General features: G+C 39.0%; 1 protein-coding gene across 1 annotated transcript in view; it reads left to right on the forward strand.

The window, feature by feature from the left end:
- The window catches only part of NGLY1 (N-glycanase 1), a 49,990-nt gene that overhangs the window by 357 nt on the left and 28,515 nt on the right, over nt 1-21,118 (forward strand). Inside the window, exons 2-3 of the mRNA XM_074195684.1 lie at nt 16,005-16,119; nt 17,356-17,601. Coding sequence (XP_074051785.1) covers nt 16,005-16,119; nt 17,356-17,601 — 361 coding nt within the window. The remainder of the gene's footprint in view (nt 1-16,004; nt 16,120-17,355; nt 17,602-21,118) is intronic.

Below are 21,118 nucleotides of genomic sequence, written 5' to 3' on the forward strand. Positions count from 1 at the left end.
TTGCCCCCCGACTTCGCGTGGATCTTTCTGGAAGCTGCGGGGAGGGCGGAGCTGGCATCCGGGCCCTAACGGCCTCCGCGGCGGCCCCGGCCCCGGCCCCGGCCCCGGCCCCGGCCCCGGCCCCGGCCCCGGCCCCGGCCCCGGCCCCGGCCCCGGCCCCGGCCCCGGCCCCGGCGGGTCCAAACCGCCCGGCGAGTAAAACGGGCCCGTGAGGGGGCACGCGCCCCCGGCCCCCTGCCTGCGCCCCCCACATCCCGGCCCTCTCCCTGCAGGGGCCTCGGAGCCCTGGCCCGCAGATCGCGCCCTCCCGGCTCCCAAGGGCCCAAGCTAAGGGCTGCTGCCCCCGGGGGTCCAGGCCCCGGGTCTCCAAAGGAGGGCTTGGGGGCAAGAAAACCCCCCGGGATGCCAGCCCGCTTTCCGCCTGGTGAAGCCAAAATGCCCCCGGGAAACACCCGGAGATGGCCCTTTAGAGCTGCCCTGGCTTTGGGGCCCATGCTAATCCTTGAATATATAGATGTGTTTGTGTGTGTGTGTGTGTGTGTGTGTAATAGAATTATAATTATATCTTTGAAATCTGTGGAAATCTATTAATGCACATGTTCATTGAAGCTCTTATGAGCCTCCTGCCCCAACATCAGCACAGGCTCCCTGCCCCCCCCAGCCCCACACACATAATCTAGAAAGAGGAATAAGGCAGGTGCAAGAAAACTCCCAAGTTCTTTCATCCTCCCCACTGTCCCAGGCTCCAAGGTCCTCTTGTCCCAGATGCGGCTCAGCCCCCACCCCGCAGCAGGGGAGGGCCCGGTGGCCTTGGCAGTCCGCCCAGCACGGGCCTGGCCCTGGCCCCGGCCCTGGCTCCCGTGTTTAAAGGAGTGACAAAGCAGTTACTTTGCTGCATTTTCAGAGAAACCCTTTTTGCAATGATTGCTTCTGTCAGTGTGACTGCACAGTGAGCTCTCCACTCCTCAGCTTCTGGGCAGAGGTGGAGGCATCATCATCTTCTGCACTAGGACATTAATGGCTCACAGACAGGGCTTTGCAGACTGTACTGCCTTCGGAAAGCCATGCCAGCATCCAGGAGTTAGCAGCAGCGTTGCATTGTGTCTACAACACCCAGAAACCAGTTTGGAGACATTTGTTTTATTCATGATAAAAGAGTAAAGCTTTACTGAGGATAGGATGTTATCTTATTGGACCTGGCTTATTTCCAGAAATAATGTATTTTAGTAACCTGAGAAGCATTTCAGGACTACTTGAAGGAGTGCCTTGCTCTCAGGGAATTAAGAGTCTTTGAGTTGGAATGAAAAGTTAATACCTAAAAATGTACAGATTTAAATGTGACCAATTTAAAACATGTTATATATAAATATGTACATTTTTAAAAATAGGTACATTTAAAAATGTTAATATTTACATATATATTAGAAATCTTTTTCTCCTGCCTCACTTTCAAGTAGAAAGAGTAGCCTTCTTTTCCTTCTTTCAGTTGTAAGTCAGATGCAGTCTGGCCTCTGAACAGCCATTGATTGCCTCTTTCTCAGAGGTGATCCAGTGATCTCTTAATTGCTAAAGCCAGTGTCTCCTCAGTCTTCATCTTCTTGTAGATGCTGTCTCCTCCCTCACTTGCAAGGACAGATTTTCCTCCTGGTTCTCTCAATGGACCTTCTTAACATCCCTTGAGGGAGGAGATTATTTCTGCCAGTCTCCTCATGCCCTCTACAACTTCACTCCTAACTAGAGAAGGCTCTCTTCAGAGCCTCTGATTCCCTCCCTCAGAGATCTGGCAACCTCTTATCTGCTGTCTCCCCCTCCTCATCTTAGAATATGTTTCTTAAGGACAGGGACTAGATGCTTTTATTGAATACCAGCTAGTTAAGCTAGCTGTTTCAACTGCTCTCACTGGTTGCTTTATCACCCCAGGGGACTATCAAAGCCATCCAGAGATCACAGAGTGTAGAATTTGAGATCCAGAAGCCACCACAGCAGCAACCACAGAAGCTGCCTAGTGCACCCCATCCCTGAAACAAATCCTCATAATGTACACAGGTGGTTATACAGCCTCTGCCTGAAGAACTTTCTGAGGCAGCTGTCATTGTAAGGAAGATCTTTCTGCTTTTAAGTCTAACTTGGTTACACAGGTGCTGTTCTCTGAAACCAAATAGAATAAATCTAAAATCTCCTCCATAGACAGACTTCACAGCACTATCTCTAGTTTCCTCAAGTCTTCAAGCGCTGTGGGCTCTGGTCCCTTCACCATACAAAGTTGTCCTCCTTTGGATACACTAGCTTATCCATATCCTTGAAACATGTTGTCCAGAACTTCACAGAGATGAGGTCTGACTAGGTCATAGTACAGAGGCTACCATTTCTCTCTTCCAGAAGCTCTCAGTGTATCTCAAGATTATATTTGCTTTCTTTTTGAACTTGTAGTCCAGTCCTCCCCTCTTCCCCCAAGATCCTTTCAGATTCTGATTCCTTCACCCACATATTAGCTTTCCCTCCTAGCTGTGTTCATCCACAGATTTGCTAAGCATGCCCTACTCCTTCATCCATGTCACTGCTAGAGGTAGAGATGGCATTCTCATCAAATTAGTTAATGACTCAAAGCTCATCAAACCTCATTTTATGAGGCCCAGAGAGATTGGAAGACTTGCTCTTTCCATCCCTAATCTCTGCTGAATTCCCTTCCCACTTCTTCAGCTGCCTGTTGTATAGATTTAACTGGATGGCCTGCCAGCACCTTCAACTCAACATGTTCTTTTCTTTCCCTCTGCACTGCCCTTCAACACAACTTGAAACTTTCATCTTTCAGTTAATGGCACCAATTTCACTCAGTCATGAAGATTCAAAGTTTAATAATCAGTCAAATCAATTGACCAAGTCCTACAAAGTGTTCCATCTGTCCTCTCCTCTGTGTTCATATTGTTACTCCCTTAGTCCAGGCCCTCACCACCATATTACAGTAGTCTATTAAAGTTTTCATACTTCAAATCTTTTCATTAATTCTTTGTATAGCTATTAAAATTTTTCAGAGAGACAGTTCTGAACATGTTATTTCCACACCAAGACACTTCCAGTGACCCACTACTACCACTAGTATTACTTGCACATTTTTTATCCAGCATTGAAGACCCTTGGAAATCTGATTCCATCTTCTCTGGGCTTCCTGTCCTGATCCCTTTGAGTCTGAGGTCCAGACCTACATCTCCATTTGGTTCTAGAACTTTCTTCATCTGGATGTCCCACCAGCCCTTAAAACTCAGTATGGCCCAAACTCAACTTATTACCTTCTTAAAGACCACCATGTGTTCCAGATCACAAATTCAGCATTGTCAAGGAGGTCCACTTTGTCTCTTCCCTCTTCCTCGCCTCTCACACCCAGTTAGTTCTCTAAGTTCTCTTGATATCATCTCTCTCCATTTTTACCCACAACTGCTCCCTTGGTTGGGGCACTCATCACTTGTATCCTCAAAGTTCTTCTACCCTCTACTCCAGCGTTCTCAGCCACCACCAGGATATGGTGCCCTCATGTACCCAAGGCTCTGTCAGGTGCTCTTCTAAAAGAACTTTACCTTTGCCTCGTATTGTCAGGCTCATATATGTTGTTTTCCCCCACAGAATGTTTGCTTTTTGAAGCCAGGACAGTTTCCTTCTTAGCTATATGTCCCTAGCACCTCCTATAGAGCTTGACATCTAGTGTTTGATAAATACTTGTTAACTGACTTTTTTGTAGGATATTGTTTTGTTTATCTTGTTATCTTATGCTTATTTTTCCCTGTATCTGTTCACAGGGATCTCTCCATCTTTCTTTAAATAACTTTGCCATTTATTACTGTACAGTAATATTCCATATCATTCATATTACCTTTGTTGGTTTTTGGGGTTTTTTGTTGCCAGTCATTAATTATGGGTCTCCATTTTCATTTTTCTGTTACTTGCAACACAGAAAGCACTGCTGTGAATATTTTTCCTATCTGTTGAACTTTTGTTTCTGACTTTGACTTACTTGGGGTATGTGCTTAGGGCGTGGCTTCTTAGATTCCAAAAGTAGGAACAGTTTAGTTATTTTTCTTTCATAATTCCAAATTGATATTTAAAATGACTGGACCACTTCATGGTCTTTCAGCATTGATTGCTGTCATCTTTGTTACCTTTCCACTGTGTATGTTAAAAATTTCATGGCTGTTTTCATGTACCCTTTTTCGTACTGTCAGGGGTTTTGAGCATGTTTTTATTTAACTACATATTGTGTAGCCATTTTCTTATTTGAAAACTATACATATCCTTGAGCATTTATTTGTTTCTTGGTATCCTAATGGACTGAAATGCATTCCTTCTTCAACCCCACCATGCAGAATTTTCATCTCTCAAGATTCAGCTCAGGAGACCTCTCCTCTGGGTGACCTTTACTGAGTTCCTCAACTAAAAGTATTTTCTATCTCCTCAATATTCTCTGAGCTTCGTATCTTAATAATCAGTCAAATCAGTTGGCCAAGTCCTACAAAGTATTCCATCTGTCCTCTCCTCTCCATTCACATTGTTATTCCCTTAGTCCAGGCCCTCATCACCATATTACAGTAGTCTATTAATGGGTTTTCATACTTCAAATCACTTGTCACGTAGGAGGGTCTAGAGACTGAGCATTGAGTGTGATGAACAAAGCCACTCAATTTGGGTGGATAGTAGATTGATGAAAGGGGAGTTATGTCCAATGAGACTGGAAATATGGGCTTTCAAAGCTAAACGAGAACTTTATATTTTAATCTAAAGATAGTAGAGTGCCCCTGGATCTGATTGTGGAGGGGAGTGACTTGCTGGCAGCTGTGCTCTTAATGTCACTTGGGCAGCTTGGGGTGTACTGGAGGGGGAAGAGACTGGAGACAATCTACAGTGGAGGACGGCAATAGTCTAGGCAAGATGGGATGAAAGCCAGAACTGATATGATGAAAGTTGAAATGGGTGAGATGCTGATGAGGAACTGATGTTGTATGGTTGGGAGAAAAGTTACAAACCTGGGAAGTGAAAAAAAATGTGCCTTTGACAGAAATAGGAAAGTTTGAAAAAGGGCTGATTCTGGAGGGACATAAACTTCAGTTTTGGATATTTTAAGTTTGAAATGTGTCCAATATATCCAGTTTGAAATGGCCTCTAGGTTGCTGAAGGTGTGAGAGACCAGTTGAATAAATAAATCTGACTCTTTTGCTTCAAGATGATAATTAACGAAGTTCCTATGAGCCAGAGTATATATAGAGAGGCAAAGGGTTGTGGACTTGACTCATCCAATTCCTTCCATCTCCAGTTGTTCTGATTCATAACTGATCAGATGGCTCCAGAGGAGAAAGTGAGGCTGGTGACTTTGCATAGCACCCCCTCATTTAAATTCAATTCACTTTCTTGTCATATGGCATCATCTCCTTGATGTCACGGTCTTCTTCAATAATGAAGGACAGACAATCAGATTGATTCTTTACAGGTTTACTGATTTGCCTACTAAGGTTGCACATTAGTGGTGGAGTCACAATTCAAACCCATCTCCTCTGACACAAGATTCATGCTCAGAAGAGAGCTGGAGCTAGTTGAGAGAGAAGAGGAGGTCAAATTCAGAACTTCAGAGAACTCTATTAAGGGGTTGGGAAGAGGATAAGAAGCTAGAGTAGGAACAGTTAAAAGAGATAGAAAGGGAAACCAGAAAAATATGGTATTTTGGGAAAAAATTCTGAAGATACTGAAAGAGATCTGGGAAGATTGTTCATTTCAAATGGCCATTGGATTTGATGATTAAGAGGTGACTTTTGAAAAAAATTGTCTGTAGAGGGGGGAAGAAGATAAATTGCAAGGTGATAAGGAATTAGTCTGAGATAATTTTTTTGTGGTGTTTGCATCAAAGAAAAAAGAGATTAGATAGAAGTCTAGGGCACTTTAAAAAAAAAGATGAAAGAAATTTGAGCATTTTTAAAACTCATGAAAAGGAATTATGGAGAGGAAAATAATGAAGATGCATGAAAAGGGCAGGATGATTGCTGGAACCTGGTCCTAGGGAGAAGAAGGCAGGCTCCAGAATCAGGAAGATTAGGGATTAACCTTATCAAAGAATTGTGATGTTTCTTCCTTATCAGAGGAAAGGAGAAAAGAGGGGGTGCTAATGCTAAGGAATTTCGAGAATTGAGATAGGTTTAGTGTGTTGATATAGATACGCAAAAAAAATCAGTAAAACACTTTTTTTTTTTTAATCCAGGTAGCAAAGGTATAAAGAAGGACAGAGACAGACACAGAGAAGTTTTGTTACTGTTAGTCAGTAAACATTTATTAAGGGCCTAAAGTTTCCAAAAAATGGGGAAAAAATAGTCCCTCCTCTCAAGGAGCTCACAGTTTATAGGAAAAAACATGAAAATAGCTGTGTACAAACAAGAGATATTATATATATATATATATATATATATATATATATATATATATATTTATATGGCAAATCTGAAGACCCTAATATGAAGAGAAATCAGGAAAGGCTTCTTGATGGAAGGCAGAAATGAGGAGGGAGGGACTGATTTTCAGGCATGGAAAATAACCAGAAAAAATAAACAGTGAGGAGGTGGAGTGTGAGGATGTTAGAAGGTGGGTAGGCTAAGGTGTGCAACATCTAGACGTGTCAGAGAGGGGCCAGAGTGGAAAGGGCTTGAGATGCCTTCTAGAACAGTGTACATTTGATCTTGAAGGTGATGGAGAGACCTTTGAAAGGGAGGATGAAAGGGTCAGATCTGTTTTTTTAAGGTTTTTGCAAGGCAGTGGGATTAAATGACTTGCCCAAAGTCACACAGCTAGGTCATTATTAAGTGTCTGAGGGCAGATTTGAACTCAGGTCCTCCTGACTCCAGGGCTGGTGCTCTGTTCACTGCACCACCTAGTGCCCCCAGATCTGTTCTTGAGGAAGATCACTTCTGCAGTTGAAGGAAGATGAATCAAAGCAGGGAGAGACTTGAGACTGGCCAGCCTTTAGGAGACTCTGCTAATAATAAGCCAGACTCCAGTTGCACCATCTGAAGAGAGAAAGGGACATATTCAAGAGACTAAAAAATCGACAGGCTTTGGTAATTGAATGAATATGAGGACCAAGATCAAGTTGGGCATCTGAGGGCTAGGAGGATGGTACAAAATGATCCTAGAAATACTTCTAAATTATAAGGCAGTAAATTAAATCACTGCAACGAAGTTTTCAGATATTAGTGAGAGAAGAAAATGAAAAATAATTTGTTTATAAATATTTACATGTTATTGTTTTCAGTCATGTCCAACTCTTTTTGATCCCATTTGGGATCATATACCAACATAAGAAAAAAAATTATATGTGGCAAACTGTTTCTTATACAGTTTCTTATACACTTGAAAGGGAAGATAACATGTCATCCTTTGTATGTTGAAATGTTTGCTTCATTAAATTATTTGTGATTAATTCTTTATTAAATTTATTGTGATTCCTTTTGCACATATACAGCTTTTACCAGATTGTTAGCCACCATAGGGAGAGGGACAAGAAGAGAGAGTGATTAAAAAATATATATAACTCAAACTTGCAAATGGATGAATGTTGAAAATTACCTTTACATGTAATTGGAAAAAAATAAAATAACAATTTATTGTGATTAAATTCACAATAAAAAATAAAATTTATTTATAAGTTTTTTTATTTATTTGTAAGTTAATATGTGGTTAGGGTGATAGAATAGTGGTCAGTATAGGAGCATAGATTAAGAGTTGAAAGATGCTTGAGGGGCTTTCTAGTCCAAACTCCTCATTCCACAGATAAGGAAGCTGGAATCCAAAGAAACAACTTGCCCAAGATCCCATGGGAAGAAAGTGGCAAACTTAGGACTTCAGCCAAGCTTTTCTCTTTGATTTTCCTCTACATCACTACTGACTTTCCTGAACATTGTCCTTTATAAGAACAGAGATTAAAACCTTGAAAAAGTTGGGATCCAGGTCCTTACAAGTCAGATGATAGAAACTAAAGATGTTTAAAAATATGATAAAAATTTTGATATATGTTTTATATATGATTTATGTTTTATAAAAATATTTTTATTCTTTTTAAAATACATTATCTTCCCAGTGATTGACTTCCACCAAATAGAACCCTTCTTTGTAATCAGCTAGTACAGTAAAACTATTAGGGTCTACAAACACTAAATCACTATCACTTCTTTTAAGCAGAGGTGTCAAACTCTCTGCCCAGTCTAAACCAAATTAAAATGTAATTGAGAATGTTTAAATAAATAAAAACAATAAAACACAGATAATATTTTATGGTTTTTAACTCTATATGACCACAGAGATCCATTTCATTTTGAGTTTGACAACACTACTTTAAAGGAATGATTTTATCACTGTGTTAATCATAATTTTGAAGTTTTTCATTTTTTTTGTAATATTATATTCAGCCTCTACATTATTGCTTGGTTCTGCTTTCTCTATTGTTCATCAGTTTACACAACTCTTTCCAACATATTTATCATTCTGTGTAGGGCAGTAATATTTCATCCCTTTAAAACACTACAGTTTTAAGCCATTTTCCAATTGATGGAGGCCTATTTTCTTTTGTTGCTATAAATATTTCATATACATGAGTCCTTTCTCTTTGTCTAACTTTCTTAAGAAGTGAACATGTGACTGAGCTCTCTTTAAGAAAGTGAATGTATTGATGCTGCCTTTCCAGACCTTCCTTACTCCATCCAATCTTTTCTGTCCTACATATTGTTCTTCAGTGGTTCCGGATTTAAGGGTTTCAGAATAGAGAGCCGGAACAGTTGGAGAAAAGGCTCCAGAACAATTTATTGCTGGGGTGGAAATGGTGAGAACCTGGCTTGGGAGGGAGTGACTGCTGCAAATTAGAAAGTTGTGATGGAGAAGAGGAGAAAAGCCTGGAAGCATTTGACAGGCATCCCACACTTTGGGGAGCCTTTTTCAGAGTTTAGAAAAAAAAAAGGTAGGCTCCCCTGACCTAAATGAAGAAGGCCTTATGAATGCAGTTCTATAAGCCAGCAATAATTCCAGTGAGGGAGAAGTTCTCTAAAGGCACTGGTTATTGATGTCTAAGAAAGTCACTGAACAAAACGACAGTCATTTTGAAAAGGCTGTACAGAAGGAAGCTGGTAAGATGAATCTAAAAGCCTTGGCAGGGTCCTGACTGAGAAGTGGGGTGCTGAAGCTCAAGAGGACTTGAAGGTGGGGAGGAAGGCCAAAGACAAGCAGGAGGGAAGGTTTTTGAAATCTCTTTTGAAGAAAAGAAGATTGAAGAATGGATGGAATTCCTGCAGGAGTTGGATATGGGATGATGTTAACCTCTGACCCAAAGAAGGCTGAGCTTCTCAGTATACTGTCTCTGTTTTCTCTGCCAAGCAGAATGATACTTGGACCTGAAAGAAAAGAACAGTAAGGAATGCCCCAAATAAATATGGAGATAAGAGGAAATTATCTAGCTGGCCTAGATTTTCACGTACTGAAAACTTGATTATTGAGCCACTGTCAGTGATCACTGAAATGTGGAGATTGGAAAATTGAGATCTTGCCCCAAGAGGATCAGTTAAAGGGAGGAGTGTTGAACCTGAAGGAGAGATTTAGTGACAATGTGATATGACTATTTTTGAAAGTTTGATGTACATATGGAAGAGGAATTAGATTTTGTTCTTTTTTAACCCTAAAGAGAAATAGGCAGTGCTGGCAAAATAGGCACCTCTGGGTTTGCTGGAAAACCAGAGTAGCTAAAAATTTGAACTACCTGTCCACAACGAGGTCCTGAACTTCTCCAAACTTCCCCTTAGGTCTCCAAAGGGAGGCTGGGATTCTGGAATGGTTGGGGTTCCAGGATGACTTCTGAGATCACATTCTGAGATTCATTCTGTGAAATTACAGGATAGGGATCAAAATATAGAGTGACACATTGTTATTTTAATGATGAAAGGTGGTAGAAAGACCACAGAATTTGAGAGATTGGGTTTGAATTTTCAGCTATTAGATTTAGGACTTGAGCAGTACTGGATTAAATCACATCTTTGGGCCTGTGTTTTTCATTGTTTGTAAAATAGTGTCAGAGATAGAGCTGGGAGGGACCCTAAAAGTCTTCCAAGTGAAGTCCCTCATTTCACAGAGGAGGAAACTGAAGATCAGGGAGGGCCAGCGATTTGTCCACAGTTTCATGCTAGGAGGTGCCTGAAATGGGATTTAAACCCAGTTTTTCCCAATTCCAAGTCCTTTCTTAGTGGTGTCAAACTCACATAGAAACAGGACGCTAAACCTAGATGGAGATTCCTGCAACTGCTTGTTAGAAAATTGCTTATTAACATAATATTCTGTTGCATTTCATTTATTTTGTTGAGTATTTCCCAATTACAATTGATTCAGCTTCTGACAGCATTGGGAGCATTTGACAGCAGTACTTCCCATCCTGCTGCCTCTTGGAGTGGAACTAGATGACCTCTTAGCTGCCTTCTGAAACCCTTCCGCTTGTCCTAGAACCCTTCATCTTGTGCCTAATAAGGGCTTGTCAAATGACTGGATAAATCTTTGTTCCTCTGTGAATTGGAAAAAAAGCTTTGCCAGAAGGTCATGACAATCAAAGGATAGTTACAGTTGAATTCTGAATAAAAATTATATTGTAAGAGATTGAGGGAATAAGATGATAAAGATATGACAGACAGCACTCTCAACCACACATTTTAAAATCCATTTATTTTTTCCAGACCATAATTGTAAGTATAGGTGGGAAAGGCGAAGCCAGGTTGGTTAGTACCCTGGGTTAGAAAAGGGAATGAAGGAAAACACCCCCTGGTCCATCTTAACAGTTAACAGAAAGCTCTGTTTCGCCACAGCAGGGGAATGAGATTCAGCTAAGGATACAGGAGTGATTGAGCTAAATACGGCTTTTGTGCTTGCCTTTGTGATGCTCGTGTTGTCTCCAAGCCAAGAGCCAAGGCCCAGCTGGAGTCCTCCCATGGCAGAAGAGTGGTAATATTCCTACACCAGAACAAAAGATGTGGTGGCTCAGTTAAACTGCTAGTTGCCAATCCTGGGGAAAGTAAAAGACCTGTTTGGATTATAGGGTGAGGAATTTAATGGTCAGAGAATTTGAGGGGGGTAGTGAGGAATAAATCATTTGTGAGGTGCCTTTTATTACAGCTGGTGCAAAGGAGAGTCAGGAATCTACAGGAAATTTCCTCCAGGAATTTCCCCTGCTCCTTCTGGGTGTCAGTCCTCCTTCTTTCTTCTCTCCTATACGTAATTGTGTGATTCTGTGTTCTTCAGGTAGAAAACAAACTCCTTGGGCCTCTAGAGATTGTTGTCTGCCACCTGCTTTTGGTGATCTGTCAGGGATCCCTAAAAAGTGCTATTGGGAGGGATTAAATTCTGTTCAAGAAATGGGAAGCTTCAGAACACTGGTTGTATTTTCCTGTCTGCTACTGGTTGTAGGCAAGAAGTTCAAATTTAGGAAGTAAACATGGTTAAGAAGATGGTATCTGAGAACAGGATTTGGGTTTCTGAACATGGCTTAAAAGAGAGAAAGATGGACTTTGGCTCAAAGGTAGAATACACCTGTAGAGGAGTATATATCTTTGTCTATTCTCTGGGGTTACAAATCTAATCAGAAGTGTTCTAAACTGAAAAGACAGAAGAAGTAGAAACCTGCCCATTGAGAGGCAACAAGCTAGAGAAAGAAGAAGAACAGCAGGGAGAGATGCCCAGTCTTTCAAAGACATTGTTCCATTTAGCCACAGAAGGGGAAGGAGATTCAGCTTAGGACACTGGACTGATTGGTCCAAGAAAGGACCAACAATAAAACCTGTGGGAACAGGTGTTTATACTCAAGTGTGTGTAAAGAAAGGGTAACAACCCAAATATACAAGAGACCCTAATTCAGGAAGACAAATTCCACCTAAAATGTTTCATCTAAGGCTTGTCGGAATGAAATGTCAAATGTCAAAAAAGGATTTTTATTAATTTTGAGTTTTATAATTACCCCCCCATTCTTGCTTCCCTCCCCCAACCCCCACAGAAGGCATTCTGTTAGTCTTTACATTGTTTCCATGGTATATATTGATCTCAGTTGAATGTGATTAGAGAATCATATCCTTAAGGAAGAAAAATAAAGTATGAGATAGCAAAATTATATAATAACGTTTTTTTTTTCTTATTTGAAGGTGATTGAAGTCTTCGGTCTTTATCAAACTCCACAATTCTTTATCTGGATACAGATGGTATTTTCCATTGCAGACAGCCCAAAATTGGGAAGGCATATTTTAATTAATACAGTGTAACAGATCCCAAGGGGCAAGGCAGAATAGCATTGTTTATTAAGATAAAATTTTTTGAGGAAATCTGGGAATGATAAGGACTAACTAGAGGGATAAGGAATAATGAAGCCTTTGGATGAAAAACCAAGAGAGGGGAAAAATGAAGATCACGTTCAGGGGCGTATATTATAGGCCACCTGGACAAAAGTAGAACATAATTTAAGAGCTTAGGAAACATTACAAGCCTGATATATAGAAGTATGATGTAGTCGTGATGGGAGACTTCATTCTTTTATACATCTTGAAGTTTGGGGTTCAAACCTAAAACAAAACAACTAATAAATATCTGGTTTCTTTTAATGACTGATCATTTATTCTTCAGAAGCAATGAGGGGAACTGATAATCTATTTTATTCTGACCAAAAAGGAGAAATTGGTTACCAAGAATGAAATGTAGCAATCATTTTTAAGGAAGTGACTCTTCCATCTTACAATTTGTTATAGAGAAAAAGAAGAAAAGGAGGAATGAGTTTAATGTGCACCTTTGCAGAAGAGTGACATGGTCCTATCTGTTTTAGGACTAGCATTTCAGCATCTCTGAGCAGGATGGATTGAAGTGGGGAGAGACCAGTGAGGTTATGGCAGTAATTCAGTCAAGAAATGAGAAGGGTCTACTCTGTGATAGCAGACATGTGACCACAGTCATGAGAATGGCAGGATTGTTTTCCCGTTTAATATTTTTGTTCATCAGTGGAAGGGTTAACAAGAAGGTGTTGGGGGTCAACTTCACAGTCCATTCTAGTAGAGGAGACTTGTGGGGAAGGAACATTTCACCCAGGTGGTGTTTCTCTAAGTCACATGGAACTCTGCTGTCCTCGTTGGAGTCAGCTTCCTCTCCCTCTCTTGCTTCTGGCCTCACTGGGGTCTCATTACCCTCTGCAGCATGTTGAGTGTTCCTTAAGACTTAACCTGTTCTTAACTCCTCCTAATAGGAATTTGAGGTTAATATTTTATCCTAAAGGGCTCTGAAAGTAAATGAACATGTTCTGAGTGTGGAAGGGACCTGTGCTTAGGAAGATTATTTTTCCCACTGCCTAACGGATTCAAGAGGTGGAGAAACTAGAAATGGGGAGACTAGGGAGGAGGCTGGTATAGAAGGCCAGACCTGAGCTGAAAAGTGCCCCAGAATACCCTCCTCTTTCATCCTGTCTATTCAAAAGAGCTCGCTTGTCCAATGGTTGAGCTGAAAGGTCAGCTCCAGTGATACCTCTTCCAAGAAGCCATGATGGACGCCTCTTGGTTAATCTGAAGTCTTCCTGATCCGTGTTTTCTCAAAACACTTTGTCCTTTGCCCTGACTATTTTCTGCATAGTATTGATGCACCTGTTGTTCCCTTTGTACATACTCCCCCACCCCCATTAAATTGTAAACTCCCAGAGGACAAGGAACACCCTTTTTTTCATCTTTATGCCCCATTTACTTCTTTTTTTTGTATTTTTTTCTTTTTTGTAAGGCAGTGGGGTTAAGTGACTTGCCCAAGGTCACACAGATAGGTAATTAGTAAGTGTTTGAGCACAGATTTGAACTCATGTCCTTCTGACTCTAGGGTTGGTGCTCTATCCACTGCTCCACCTAGCTTCCCTTTGGGCATAGTTCCAGACTGCTCTACAGAAAGTTTGGATGAGTTCACAGCTCCAGCAACAATGTAATAGTGTCCCAGATTTCCCACATCCCTTCCAACAATGATCATTGTCCTTTCTGGTCATACTGGCCAGTCTGAGAGCTGTGAGGTGGTACCTCAGAGATGCTTTAATTTGCATTTCTTTAAAAAGTAATATTTAGAGCCACTGGATCACTTTGATCTCCTCATCTGTAAATTGCCTTTGCATATCCTTTGACCATTTGTCATTTGGGGACTGGCTTTTTTTTTTAATTTGACTCAGTTCTCTCTATAATTATAGAATTGAGTCCTTTGTCAGAAATACTAGTTGTAAAGATTGTTTCCCAGTTTACTACATTTCTTTTGATCTTGGTTACAGTGGTTTTTGTCTGTGCAAAAGGGTTTTAATTTAATGTAATCAAAATCATCTAGTTTGTTTTTGGTGATGTTCTCCATCTCTTCCTTAGTTATAAACTGCTTCCCTTTCCTTAGATCTGACAAGTAAACTACTCCTTTATCTTCTAGTTTGCTTATAATATTGTTTTTTATGTTTAAATCCTGTGTCCATTTTGATCTTATCTTGGTATAGGGTGTGAGGTGTTGGTCTAATCTAAGTTTCTTCCATACTAACTTCCAATTTTCCCAGCAGTTTTTATCAAAGAGAGAGTTTTTATCCCAATAGCTGGACTCTTTGGGTTTATCAAACAGGAGATTACTATGATCGTCTCCTGCTTTTGCACCTAGGCTATTCCACTGATCCACCACTCTATTTCTTAGCCAATACCAGACAGTTTTGATGACTGATGCTTTGTAATATAATTTTAGATCTGGTAGGGCTAAGCCCCCTTCTTTTGTACTTTTTTTCATTGAATCCTTGGAAATTATTGACTTTTTATTTCTCCATATGAATTTACTTAGCACTTTTTCTAACTCATTAAAGTTATTTTTTTGGAATTTTGATTGGTAGGGCACTAAACAAGTAGTTTAGTTTTGGTAGAATTGTCATTTTTATTATATTAGCTCGATTATCCATGAGCAGTTGATGTTTGCCCAGTTATTTAAATCTGATTTAATTTGTGTGAGAATTGTTTTCAAAAAGTTTCTGAGTCTGCCTTGGCAAGTAGACTCCCAGGTATTTTATATTGTCTGAGGTTATTTTGAATAGAATTTCTCTTTCTAGTTCTTCCTGCTGTTTACTAGTAATATATGGAAAAGTTGAGGTTTATGAGGGTTTACAAAATAAATTTTTTAAAAAGGTTAAAAAAATTGTAGTGAAGAAGAGATGAGCAGGTGACAGCTACAAGGAAAGTTACAGATCTTTGTTAAAAGGCAGTATGGTGTGGAGAGAAGAAAGGAAGAAGTATAATTTCTGGGGCAACAGAATACTAGTTAGATAAATCAGGTTAAATAAAAAGGAATATACTGTGAAGAAAATGAAAATGTTAGTTGATTGTGTTTTAAAGAAGCTTGTGGCATGTTTATATGGCATTCAGAAGTGGTTGTGCAAGTGTTACTAACAACCTCTTTGCAAATGAAGAAAGCTTGTGGCAATGGGAATAAAAAAATTTACTTCTGTTCTAGTCCAGTTCTCTCTCTCTCTCTCTCTCTCCTGTAATCATCAACAGAATTAAGAAAAATAAGCCATCTATTGTATAGCATGACAATCTTATCTGAATCTGTCATTCCTGCATATGTGTGTGTGTATATATATATATATATTGCAAATCCCACTCTCATATTGAGTCTTTTTGTGTGTTTGCATTCCCTAAAGATGTAGTTTTGTATGTATAATATACATGCTTTTTGTCCTCCATATTCATTTGTATGATCAGTTTGCTAGTCTTTCTTCATCCAATGTGTAACAGTCCCTAATAACCCTTCTGGACCTCAGGATATACGTCATCTTTAGAAACGAGCAGTGTAGACTTGGAGAATAATACCTGCTTTACTTAGCTTATGCTGGAATCCATTTAGATCTTGGAGACGAGAAGATGTCAGAAGGGATAAGGTATTACGTAAAATGAGGGGAATAGTTGGAAGTGAATTTTTTGCTTATATCTTATCAGATACCCTAATGATGAAAAATACAGATCTATCCGGATTGGAAATGCAGCCTTTTCTACTAGACTCTTGCCTGTCAGAGGAGCAGTTGAATGCTTGTTTGAAATGGGGTTTGAAGAAGTAAGTATTTTGCAGGATCTTATCAATTTTGTCCTCTTCAAGCTTACCTTGTCTATGAACATGTGGAGATAGGGGCTTCCCTACTAGAATCATTCAAGAAATGGTAAATTGATTTAGCTCTTAGAATTAGAAAAACCCCAATATCAGTCAACTCTCATTTTACTCACCTGAATCTCTTAAATAAACTTAAAAAAAAAGTTCAGTAGTTCACTATTTTTTTGACTTTGAGAATGATCTAAAAACTGTGTGAACACTGCTGGCCCTGACCCTCCCTGGTGCCCTGCCATTGCTGTCTATTATCAGTTTCAACTAGAGCATGTCACTGAAAATTTAAAGATGGAACAGACTGCAGACAGTGTAGAGGTCAGGACACAGAAGTGAGGGCTAGAGTGGGGATTTGTACCCACTTGAAGCCATCCAATACCCTTTTGTATCATATGGGGAACACTAGGGCTTTGGTAGCTTTGTTCTTTATTTTTCCTAAAGAACGGGATTTTGATAGCTTGTCTAAAGTTTTTTTTGACTAAATTTCACAAAAGAAAAGATATTTTTAGGGGTTTTTTGGTAAGGCAAATGGGGTTAAGTGGCTTGCCCAAGGCCACACAGCTAGGTAATTATTAAGTGTCTGAGACCGGATTTGAACCCAGGTACTCCTGACTCCAGGGCTGGTGCTTTATCCACTATGCCACCTAGTCACCCAGAAAAGATATTTTTTAAAAAAGCTGTTTATCTGAATAAGAAAGTCCAGAACTTTTATTCAAATACATTAAGAACATTTCACTTGGTTCTGATTTCATGTGTGTAGAACAAAATAGACCTCGGTCCCTGCTAGATAGTGGTGTCACATCACATAATAGCAGTTCAGGGGGGGGGCATAGTACACAGAACACTGGCCTGAAGATGAGAAAATGTGAGTTCAAATCCTGCCCCAGACACTTACTTAGCTTTAGGACTCTGGGCAAGTCCTCTGCCTGCCTCTGTTTCCTCAATTGCAAAGTGGGAACCATCATAGCACTTACCTTCCAGTGTTGTTGTAACAAATGCAGCAATAATTATAAAGTGACTGGCATGAAGTAAATACTAAATTCATTGTCATTATTATTATTTTTATTCTATAGAAGGCACTTTATATGTGTGGAATTAAGGCAGCACATTCTGCCTCGTTTTTCCTAATAAATAGTAAACCGCTCTAAGCATCGAGCAAAGGATGGATTTCTTTATTTTTGTCTATTTCAGGGAGAGACGCATCTTGTGTTTCCTAAGAAAGCGCCAGTTGAGCAGCTCCAGAAAATCCGTGACCTTATTGCCTTAGCGAGAAGTAGCAGATTGAATGACTCCAATAAGGCCCCCAGAGCAGATTCATCTCAGAGACCCCCAGGTGATGCTCAGCCGCTGGCATCTCAGCTTTCCAATCCTGCCGAGTTAACACAGAGCCCAGCAAGCACTCAGCCGCAGGTCCCAGCCACACGCTCTGCTCAGACGGTAAGGCTGAGGTTTTATATTTAAAAAAAAAATTTTAATGTTTAAATAGAATAACATTGACAAGTCCTTTGGGAGAGAGGTCATTTAAAAATCATTTCCTGAGTTATGCCAATTATTCTTGGGACTTCTTACCCCCACACAGGAAACACTTCATCGTTGCCTTTACAATGGTGATGTGGCTGCCGGATTTGTCTTGGGACTATGAAAAAATATGCTCATTTTCCTTTCTTGACACTTGTGCCTTTATGTTGGAATTTTACTATAATAATGAGATGCTATGATATTTGTGACTGCCTCCTCTATCCTACTTCATTTTTATTTAACTAGAAGTTCCTAAACTGTAGGTCTGGTAAAGTGATTGCAAGTAATCCATTCTCTTAAATGAGTTAAATATAACAAATAAGCAAATACTTCTGTAGATAGAATAAATAACACATTTCATATTCATATTCACAATACATCAGTGCTGTTTTGACTAATAAAATACAAGTTCATTTAAAACATTACTGAATCCACTATAGCTATTTATCATATTATTTTCAGTATTGTTAGGGTTCTGTGAAATTTTTTTGACGATCAGAAGATCTTTATAATCAGAGTTTGGTGTTCATTGATTTGCATGTGTGCCTATTAGTATAGATTAGTAATAACACATTGATGCTTAGCATCAAATCAGTCCGTAATGGACCTGGTAGTTCATTGTAGGTTGAATTTGTAGGTTGAATTTTTGTTGATCTGACTGTTCTCATCCTAATAATTTGATTATTTAGTGGGCCAACATCTACTTTTTAGTCGTTAGAAATCAACACTTTTCCTGATTGGTCTAGCAGCTGTTAGAACTGCTAAGAATAAAGTTTCTATTGGCTGATGATGGATAAGTTGTGAACTTTAGCTACAAATACCCACAACTGCAGACATATATACTTAGAATTAGAGGACTGAGAGGAACCCAAAGATGCCATCTACTCCATCCCTTCCCTTGCCTTATCCAGTGTACTGGCTATTCGGGTGAGGATCTCCATACAAGGAGATGATAAGAGACTTTCATTCTCTAAAATCTCCCTGAGAGGGGTGGCTAGGTGGCGCAGTGGATAGAGCACCGGCCCTGGAGTCAGGAGTACCTGAATTCTGATCTGGCCGCAGACACTTAATAATTACCTAGCTGTGTGGCCTTGGGCAAGCCACTTAACCCCATTACCTTACAAAAACCTAAAAAAAAATTCTCTTCTTAAGACTTTCTACTTTACCTCTGTAAACTACTTAATCATTTACTATAGGATTTATTAAAAAACAATTTCAGTTTTAAAAGAATTTACGTCACTTTTTTTAAATGAGGCCCTATTTATCTGGTCTAACATTTTTGTCATTACTGTTCTAGTGTAGAGACTCTATCAGCTGAATTAATTTTCAAATAGCCTGTTTGCTTTTCATTTCAAATATCTTTGAAGTTAGCATTGCATCTGTGATTTTGGGTCATGCCAACCACAGGCTTCTGTGCACTCAATAAAAAATAAAAGTGTCATTGTATTGTTAAAACAAATTCTGATTTCAGAGATAAAAGATACATCTTGCTCTTTCTGTATGTCACTCATATACTTTATAGCCAAGATGTTTCTAATCTATCAGATATTCTGCAAAAGGAGGTAGGGACTTGCAGGAATTTGATGCTTACCACTCCCTTCTGCCTTAAGAGAAAGAGACCCGTAGGCAGCTGGCATCCAGAAGGAGGGAGGGCATGGATCCAGGAAGAGATTTTGAGGCAGATTTGGGAGGGGGACAAGGGAAGGGCAAGGGCAGGATTCAAGGATATGGGAAAATTCCTAGCCTAGAACAATATCTTCTCTCTTACTTGTAGAAATGGATATTTCTGAAAGTGAGGCATGATGGGAAAAGGGAGTTGGGGACAAGACCCACAAAGCAATAACAAACACTTTAGAAGAGGGAACCTTAAATAAATATCTCAGAAGTTTTAATTCCATGAAGAATACAGAGAATAAAGAAATACTAAATAATTAAAAGGACTTTGAATCAAAGCTAGGAAAGATAAATATTGAAAAGAATAAGGGAATGAAATGCTTTTTAGAAAAACTCATGAAAAATTACATTTAAAGAAACTAGCAAATAAAACAGATTGAAAAGAGAAAAAGAAGGGGGGATTCTACTTGATTACTTAACCAAGAAACCAAGGGAAAAAAGAGAAAAAGTAAATAACTAGAAAATCATGAACTACAAAGTCATTATTAGTAAAACTCCTAGACTAGGAAAAGGAGTAACAAGGCAAGAAAAGACCCTAAGGGTGAAGGGTATAAAGTTGTTGGAGTCTTAAAGTAGATTAATCTAAAATAATTGTAAACATAGAACCACATTTACAGAGAAGGGAGGTGAGTTCTAATTTGAGAGGAAAAAATTAGAATGGAGGAAAATAAAAATCTAAATTTAATAGCTCTAAATGTGAGTGAATTAATTCAACAAAATAAAAAAGAATAATACATTGAATAAGAAAACAAAACCCCAGCATTCGTTCCTTGCAAGAAACTTAAAAATAGAATTAAAAAATATTAAAAATCAAAGATATATTCAAAATAAAAATGAGGGATTGGGACAAATTTACCATTCATCAAGTGAATCTAAAGTAACAGGAGTTGAAATCATACTGACAGACAAAGCAAAAACAAATATTTGAAGCCTAAAAAATATAAACAAGGAAACTACATTATGCTGAAATAGACAACATAGACAACAAACCAATATCACTATTAAACTTAGACACTCTAAGTGCCTTAGCGTCTAAATTAAAAAAGGAAACTTTAACTGAATTACAAGAAGATAATAGCCGGTAGCACAATAGTGACAGATTTTAATGCTCCTCTTTCAGTTTTTAAATAAGTCTAACAGAGAACTAAACAAAAGGGAAAAGATTAAACTGAACAGATATATAGAATTGCTATAGATACTAGAGTTAAAAGACTTAATGGCATCTTCTAAATGGAAATGCTAAAGAACATACATATTTCTCAAATTCTTTTGAAACTTGGTCATGTATTAAGTAAATACGTAAAAAGACAGAAATAGTAAATACATTCTTTTGGACCATAATGCAGTAAAAATAACAATCAGTTCAGTGACCACAAAAAAAAAAAGACCCAAATGAAGACTTTAGCAATGAAAACCTAAATAATGAGTTGCATAAAGAATAAATCACCGAAAAACTTATGTGGGGAAAAAAATGATAATGATAGTAACCACACTTCAAAATTTCTAGGATGCAGCTAAAGCAAATATCCTTAAAATCTCATACATTAACAAAAATGAATTTTAAAAAGTGAGAAAATCAGCAAATCTAAAATAAAAACAAAAGAGGAAATACTAAAAATCGAAGAAGAAATGGATATACTGGAAATAAAAAAATGGATAAATAAAACAAAAAATGGATAAACTTAGCAAATCTGTTTTTGAAAGGCAGAAAATGAGATCAAGGGCCAGCTTGGTGGTACAGTGAATAGAACACCAGTCAGGA

The sequence above is a fragment of the Macrotis lagotis genome, chromosome 7 (assembly GCF_037893015.1).
Source record: "Macrotis lagotis isolate mMagLag1 chromosome 7, bilby.v1.9.chrom.fasta, whole genome shotgun sequence".
In the NCBI taxonomy this organism is placed as follows: domain Eukaryota; kingdom Metazoa; phylum Chordata; class Mammalia; order Peramelemorphia; family Peramelidae; genus Macrotis; species Macrotis lagotis.